This window comes from Strix uralensis, chromosome 10 (genome assembly GCF_047716275.1).
Source record: "Strix uralensis isolate ZFMK-TIS-50842 chromosome 10, bStrUra1, whole genome shotgun sequence".
NCBI classification, from domain to species: Eukaryota; Metazoa; Chordata; class Aves; order Strigiformes; family Strigidae; genus Strix; species Strix uralensis.
The window spans coordinates 20,943,377-20,950,846 of record NC_133981.1 but is presented as its reverse complement, the minus strand read 5'-3'; the positions used below and the strand labels follow the sequence as shown (position 1 = coordinate 20,950,846).

The window sequence follows — 7,470 nt, the reverse complement described above, 5'->3', positions numbered from 1 at the left end:
GACCCCCAGCACGTCCTGGTGCCTGGGGTGGTTCCTCCCCTGGCGCAGGATGTGGTACTTCTCCTTGTTGAACCCCATGAGGTTCCTCCAGCCTGTTGAGGTCCTCTGGATGGTGGGACGACCCTCTGGTGCATCAACCACTCCTCCCAGTTTGGTGTCATCTACCAACCTGCTGTGGGTGCACTCTTGCCCCATCGTCCCAATTGGTAGTGAAGGTGTGAAATGGTTCTGGCCCCAGCATGGACCTCTGGGGAACAGCACCAGTGACCATCTGGACTTTGTGCTGCTGATCACTGCCCTCTGGGCCTGGCTGTTGAGCCCATTTTCAGGCCATGCTGATGGGTCCTGACCATTGTCTTGTTGGGTACAAGCCCTGGGGGGCTTTGGCTTGCTTAAACCCAACCCTGCACCTTGGGCAGAGCCTGCATCTTCCTCCCGTCCCAGCTTCCATCTCTTGTACGTGTCCCTCTTGTCCCTGAACTCAGTCAGGAGCATCTTGCAGACCTTCGACTGCCTCACTTTGTCTCCTGCCTATCAGGATGGCCCGTTCGGCTTGGAGAAGACGATCGTTGGAAATCAACCAGGTCTCCTAGGCCACACTTCTCTCCAGGGCTGTATCCCACGGGATTCTTCCAGGCAGGTTACTGAAGAGACCTCAAGTTGCTCCAGGGAAGGTTTAGACTGGATATTAGGAATATTTCTTTCCAGAAGGAGTTGTTGGGTGTTGGAATCAGCTACCCAGGGCAGTGGCAGAGTCCCCATCCCTTGAGGTGTTTAAGAGTCGGGTTGACACAGCGCTGAGGGATCGGGCGGAGTTGAGAACGGTCAGTGTGAGGTTAATGGTTGGACTAGATGATCTTCAAGGTCTTTTCCAACCCAAAGGATTGTGTGATGCTGCCTGTCTGGTGGTGCTGGGGCAGCTACTCTCGGGCACTGGGGTGCTGTGGGACTGTCCCAGTGCCGACTGGCTACTAGTGCTGGGGCCGGTGAGCTCCGAGCTGCCACTGGAGACTGTAAGGGAAGCGGGAAGGTCAAGGGCACGGCCCCCCAGGCCTCTCTGGCAGGAGAGGCCAGAGTGGTGCCCCCAGCCGTCCTGGAGCAGAGAGGCTCTGCCAAGCCTAGCCTGGGCACTGGCTGCCAGGCCTTGCCTGGGCCCTGGTCCCAGCCCAGGGGCACCCAGCCAGGTGCTTTGCCTCTTACCGGTGCCCAGGCCAGCACAGCTGTTGCACTCCCAGCTGGCCGTGCTGGTCCTCAACTGGGAGCAGCGTCTGTGAGTGCCCTCGGCAGCGCAGGAGCAGCACAGGAGCAGTTGCCAGGGCCTGGGGAAGCAAACGGGTTCATGGCTGTGAGGACCACAGCACGGGATTGTCCAGCACAGCTCTTGTTCTCAGTCCTTCCGCTTGGAGCTCTTGGCGAGAGAGAGATCCCGTGCAGAGTCCAGGGTGCCGCATGGGCAACTTACCCCTGTGCCTCTGCCTGCTCCCTGCCTCCTGGACACAGGCACTCACAGGCATCGCAGCGGCTGTGCCTCTCGCTGAGGTCATCATATGCGTGGGGGTCCTGCGATGGCAATCTGATGGAGAAAGGAAAATTGCTGTGTCCCTGCTGCCCTGGCAATAAGGCAGATGCAGAGCATCCCCGCTCTTCCCCCCCTGCCCGCCTTCCAGCTTGGTGAAGCTGAAGCCCAGGCTCACGGGACAGCGGAGGGCCAGGACTGCAGTGGCAGTCCCTGGCATGGCACAGCACTCCCAGCCTCCTGTCTGGTGAGCTGGGCAGGACACCAACCTGAAGGGGATGCGGATGCCCATGCTCAGCATTTCTGAAGAGAATGCATCCCTGTCTCTACAGAGCGGGGACCGGAAACAAGAAATGCCATCACGCACAGCCTGTCCCTGCAGCAGAAACATAAGAAGCAGGAGTGAGGCCCTGGTGCTGCTGAGCGCCTGCCGTGCCCCGGGGGTGAGGGAGCAGCTCCTACCTGGATGCAGCCCCTGTGGAACCAGGCGTGCTTGCACGCTGGGCACACCATGGTGCCGTAGGACTTTTGTCCCCGACAAGGTCCAGGCAGATGAGGCAGGCGGTGTTCTTCCTCCGGAGCCACCTCCGCTGCCTGCTCCGGGCTGTGCTCCCCGCAGAAGGACCTGGGGGAAAAGGAAAGGGATGGGCGGGGTGAGAAGCGCTGGGTCCTTCCCCGGTGGCAGCGAGGAGGAGAGAGTGCAGAGAGTAACAACCAACTTCATTGTGCTGGTGGAGGGGGCTCAGGACCAGCACGTGAGGATGGCACGTGGCTGGTCCTGCGACGTCGTCTGGGCTGCCTGTAGGTGTTTCGGGCTCGACGTCGCAAGCGGGAGCGGTCTCGCACCCGCGTGGGCCCAGCGGGGCTGGAGGGGCAGCTGCCCTGAAGGGCTGGAGAGCCGCGGGAGGATGCTGATGGAGCCTGGCTGGGGATGCTGGGGCCGGTGGGCTCCGAGAAGCCACTGGAGGCTGTAAGGGAAGCGGGAAGGTCAGGGGCACAGCCTCCCAGGCCTCTCTGGCAGGAGAGGCCAGAGCAGTGCCCCCAGCCCTCCTGGAGCAGAGAGGCCTTGCCTGGGCCCTGGTCCCAGCCCAGGGGCACCCACCCGGGTGCTTTGCCTCTTACCGGTGCCCAGGCCAGCACAGCTGTCGCACTCCCAGCTGACCGTGCTGGTCCTCAACTGGGAGCAGCGTCTGTGAGTGCCCTCGGCAGCGCAGGAGCAGCACAGGAGCAGTTGCCAGGGCCTGGGGAAGCAAACGGGTTCATGGCTGTGAGGACCACAGCACGGGATTGTCCAGCACAGCTCTTGTTCTCAGTCCTTCCGCTTGGAGCTCTTGGCGAGAGAGAGATCCCGTGCAGAGTCCAGGGTGCCGCATGGGCAACTTACCCCTGTGCCTCTGCCTGCTCCCTGCCTCCTGGACACAGGCACTCACAGGCATCGCAGCGGCTGTGCCTCTCGCTGAGGTCATCATATGCGTGGGGGTCCTGCGATGGCAATCTGATGGAGAAAGGAAAATTGCTGTGTCCCTGCTGCCCTGGCAATAAGGCAGATGCAGAGCATCCCCGCTCTTCCCCCCCTGCCCGCCTTCCAGCTTGGTGAAGCTGAAGCCCAGGCTCACGGGACAGCGGAGGGCCAGGACTGCAGTGGCAGTCCCTGGCATGGCACAGCACTCCCAGCCTCCTGTCTGGTGAGCTGGGCAGGACACCAACCTGAAGGGGATGCGGATGCCCATGCTCAGCATTTCTGAAGAGAATGCATCCCTGTCTCTACAGAGCGGGGACCGGAAACAAGAAATGCCATCACGCACAGCCTGTCCCTGCAGCAGAAACATAAGAAGCAGGAGTGAGGCCCTGGTGCTGCTGAGCGCCTGCCGTGCCCCGGGGGTGAGGGAGCAGCTCCTACCTGGATGCAGCCCCTGTGGAACCAGGCGTGCTTGCACGCTGGGCACACCATGGTGCCGTAGGACTTTTGTCCCCGACAAGGTCCAGGCAGATGAGGCAGGCGGTGTTCTTCCTCCGGAGCCACCTCCGCTGCCTGCTCCGGGCTGTGCTCCCCGCAGAAGGACCTGGGGGAAAAGGAAAGGGATGGGCGGGGTGAGAAGCGCTGGGTCCTTCCCCGGTGGCAGCGAGGAGGAGAGAGTGCAGAGAGTAACAACCAACTTCATTGTGCTGGTGGAGGGGGCTCAGGACCAGCACGTGAGGATGGCACGTGGCTGGTCCTGCGACGTCGTCTGGGCTGCCTGTAGGTGTTTCGGGCTCGACGTCGCAAGCGGGAGCGGTCTCGCACCCGCGTGGGCCCAGCGGGGCTGGAGGGGCAGCTGCCCTGAAGGGCTGGAGAGCCGCGGGAGGATGCTGATGGAGCCTGGCTGGGGATGCTGGGGCCGGTGGGCTCCGAGAAGCCACTGGAGGCTGTAAGGGAAGCGGGAAGGTCAGGGGCACAGCCTCCCAGGCCTCTCTGGCAGGAGAGGCCAGAGCAGTGCCCCCAGCCCTCCTGGAGCAGAGAGGCCTTGCCTGGGCCCTGGTCCCAGCCCAGGGGCACCCACCCGGGTGCTTTGCCTCTTACCGGTGCCCAGGCCAGCACAGCTGTCGCACTCCCAGCTGACCGTGCTGGTCCTCAACTGGGAGCAGCGTCTGTGAGTGCCCTCGGCAGCACAGGAGCAGCACAGGAGCAGCTGCCAGGGCCTGGGGAAGCAAACGGGTTCATGGCTGTGAGGACCACAGCACGGGATTGTCCAGCACAGCTCTTGTTCTCAGTCCTTCTGCTTGGAGCTCTTGGCGAGAGAGAGATCCCGTGCAGAGTCCAGGGTGCCACATTGGCAACTTACCCCTGTGCCTCTGCCTGCTCCCTGCCTCCTGGACACAGGCACTCACAGGCATCGCAGCGGCTGTGCCTCTCGCTGAGGTCGTCATATGCGTGGGGGTCCTGCGATGGCAATCTGATGGAGAAAGGAAAATTGCTGTGTCCCTGCTGCCCTGGCAATAAGGCAGATGCAGAGCACCCCCACTCTTCCCCCCCCACCCGCCTTCCAGCTTGGTGAAGCTGAAGCCCAGGCTCATGGGACAGCGGAGGGCCAGGATCACAGTGGCAGTCCCTGGCATGGCACAGCACTCCCAGCCTCCTGTCTGGTGAGCTGGGCAGGACACCAACCTGAAGGGGATGCGGATGCCCATGCTCAGCATTTCTGAAGAGAATGCATCCCTGTCTCTACAGAGTGGGCACCGGAAACAAGAAATGCCATCGCGCACAGCCTGTCCCTGCAGCAGAAACATAAGGAGCAGGAGTGAGGCCCTGGTGCTGCTGAGCACCTGCCGTGCCCCGGAGGCGAGGGAGCAGCTCCTACCTGGATGCAGCCCCTGTGGAACCAGGCGTGCTTGCACGCTGGGCACACCATGGTGCCGTAGGACTTTCTGTCCCCGACAACATCCAGGCAGAGAAGGCAGGTGGTGTCCTTCTCTGGAGCTGCCTCCACTGCCTGCTCTGGGCTGTGCTCCCCACAAAAGGACCTGGGGGGAAAAGGAAAGGAGTGGGTGGGGTGAGAAGCGCTGGGTCCTTCCCTGATGGCAGGTTAGGAGAGGAGAGGAGGTACCTGTACTGAAAAAAGAACTGCGTCACGCATCCCCCCTCCGCAGCACAGGGCAGATGGAAGCTGCGGTCGCAGCCCTCCTGGCGGCAGGTGGTGGCAGCCCCGCTCTTGCCACAGACGAAGCATTGCTGGAAAGAGCACAGCAGCCCCCATCAGCGGCAGCCTCAGGGCCTCCCCAGCCAGCCCCACGCCTCCGGGCAGGGTGCAGCATGTGGCCGCTGCTGGGTCACAGCCTGCAGATCCGCCCGGCGCACACAGCTGCTGGGCTGCAGCCTCTGTGGAGCTGCTGGGAGCAAGGCTTTTGTCCCAGAGCTGGTTGGAGGGGCTGGGATTTCTTCCTTGGGGTCTAGGCTAAGCTCCCACGAACCTCTCCTGGCACAAATCTCCCTGATCTGGTCAGGTCCTCACCTTCTGTGCTGCCCGCTCGATTGTGCGGCGGATATCCTCTGGGAGAAATCCCATCAGCCCCATGTCCTCAAGTGGCTGCTGGGAAAGATTGTTGGCAAAAAACTGCAGAAGAGAAGAGATGAGGAGCTGATGAGGAGAGCGTGGCCGGGACTGCCTGTCGGCAAGCTGGAGGGAGCCCCGGGGGCACTCACCAGGCAAAACACATGGGCACAGAGCCCTTGCTGATGGATTTTGTGCCCGCAGATATCCGGGTCCGCCGCTGCCCGGCCACACAGCATGCATGCTGGAGGGGAGAGAGCAAACGCCACCGGGAATGAGCATCTCTGCGGGGCCGGGGAAAGCGTCCCTGAGGGATTGGCCCCGAGGGCCTGCTCTGTCCCTGGTGGGCCGATGGGCAGGGCTGGGGGCCATGGCCAGGAAGGGGCATCGCAGGCAGGGGTGTCCCAGCAGGCGCCCACTGCCCAGTCCAGGCCCCGCTCGCTGCGGGAAGGAGGGGCCCTGCCCTGTGGCCGCTGGGGAGCTCCTGCCTCCCCCTGCCACCGCCCCCGCTGAGCGCCCCAACAACCCCCCTGCTCTGCTGCAGGAGGGATACTTTGCTCTCACCCTGCTCCATCGAGTCGGGGGCCTTCCGCTTTCTCCCAGACATGGTGCACATTAACAGTGAGGGTTGGGAGAGTCACTGTCCCAGCAGTACTGGTGTGTCTCTCCCAGGCGCTTCCCGGCTGACTCTGAGGGAGAAGCAAGGCACAGGTGAGCTTGCAGCACAGGCCCAGCGCCCCGAGGCGTGCGGCCCCCGTCCTGCCTCGGCAGCGATGTACGGCCTGAGCCCCGTCCCTCCCCTGCCCTCTCCTCACCTCTCCAGGTCGCACTGACACACCTGAGCCTGGCTTGCCCCTGTGTGTCACGGTGTCCGTGGTGACAGCAGCATCCCCAAATATGGGCACGGCCGGTCACTGTGGCCATGGTGAAGTCAGCACCACTGGCCTGGGTGTGTCCCTGATCTGGACAGGGATGCCCTCGGCCTCCTGCCACCCGCTGGGCCCCCGTAACCAGGGCGGCTGCTCCTGCAGCAAGAGCAGAGCCAAACACCAGGTCCCGCGGCGCAGCCGTCGAGGGGGCACTGCTGGCCAAAAGGTGCTGTTCAGGCCGTGCGGCTCCAGGGCTCCAGCCCCGGCCAAGGGAAACCTCTGCTCCTGCCCCCGGCACCGGGAGCGCTGCCAGCGGGTCGGGGAAGGGGATCCTTCCTCTCTGCGCCGCCCCGCTGAGGCTGCATCTGCAGCCCCGACACTGGCTCTGGGCTCCCCGGTACAGGGGCAGAAGCCACCTTTGAGCCTGGCCTGGGCTCAGAGGCGGTGGGTGGCCGGGGCACAGCACAGGGCCTCAGGACGGCACCCAAATGTCGCAGGTGGCCCAACATCTTTCCCCTGAACTCCTTAGAGCTTTGATGTGCTGCCTCCAGAGCAAAAAGCAGCGGGACCGCAAGCTGGGGAGTCACGGCAGAAACGGCCTTTTCCATGGCAATAAAGTGCCTTTCAGAGTCAGCGTGAGCCTTTCCTTGGTGGGGCAGCTTTGCAGGGACTAGAAATAGGCATATGTGAGTAAAGATTGCAGGGGAGTCTCTCTCCCAGACAGCTCTCACCTTGGCCCGTGCCTTTACTACTGATTTTGAGGTCTTCTGTGATGCAGGAGGGTGGAGGGAAAACCTTTAGGGTGTGAGTCAGCTCTCTACCTCTTGCCAAACCTCTCCCCCTTTGGCTCAGTCTTTTTCCAGCTACGTCCTGGTCAGAATGGCTGGTGTCCCTCCTAGATGGCCACTCACTGGCATGGGCCACAGGCCCTCAGAAATCTGGAGTTCACCGCAGCACTGTCTGTCAGGAAAGACAAGTTTTGTCCAGTGCGTCTCTTTCCCCTTCTCTTCTCCACCTTCCCTCAGTGCCTTTTATTTCTCCTTCACCATCCTCTGTG

At 62.7% G+C, this 7,470-nt stretch overlaps 2 protein-coding genes across 3 annotated transcripts; both read right to left on the bottom strand.

Moving 5' to 3' along the window:
* Nucleotides 1-857: 857 nt before the first annotated feature.
* LOC141947940 (E3 ubiquitin-protein ligase PHF7-like) lies at nucleotides 858-2,353 on the bottom strand. The gene is made up of 6 exons (XM_074879681.1): nucleotides 2,236-2,353; nucleotides 1,979-2,141; nucleotides 1,786-1,892; nucleotides 1,463-1,573; nucleotides 1,201-1,319; nucleotides 858-1,011 (listed from the first exon to the last, which is right to left on the bottom strand). The coding sequence occupies exons 1-6, from the start codon at nucleotides 2,238-2,240 to the stop codon at nucleotides 860-862; spliced, it is 657 nt and encodes a 218-aa protein (XP_074735782.1). The 5' UTR covers nucleotides 2,241-2,353; the 3' UTR covers nucleotides 858-859.
* Nucleotides 2,354-3,476: 1,123 nt separating this feature from the next.
* On the bottom strand, nucleotides 3,477-7,358 carry LOC141947939 (E3 ubiquitin-protein ligase PHF7-like). Of its 2 annotated transcripts, XM_074879679.1 has the most exons (11): nucleotides 7,145-7,358; nucleotides 6,109-6,233; nucleotides 5,697-5,788; nucleotides 5,506-5,607; nucleotides 5,101-5,225; nucleotides 4,855-5,017; nucleotides 4,662-4,768; nucleotides 4,339-4,449; nucleotides 4,077-4,195; nucleotides 3,674-3,922; nucleotides 3,477-3,579 (listed from the first exon to the last, which is right to left on the bottom strand). In XM_074879679.1, exons 2-10 carry the CDS (start codon nucleotides 6,158-6,160, stop codon nucleotides 3,675-3,677), a joined length of 1,119 nt encoding a protein of 372 aa, XP_074735780.1. In that variant the 5' UTR covers nucleotides 6,161-6,233; nucleotides 7,145-7,358; the 3' UTR covers nucleotides 3,477-3,579; nucleotide 3,674. The 2 variants fall into 2 exon arrangements, with proteins under 2 accessions (XP_074735780.1, XP_074735781.1); XM_074879680.1 differs by lacking the exon at nucleotides 7,145-7,358 and having other exon boundaries at nucleotides 6,109-6,292.
* Nucleotides 7,359-7,470: the final 112 nt, after the last annotated feature.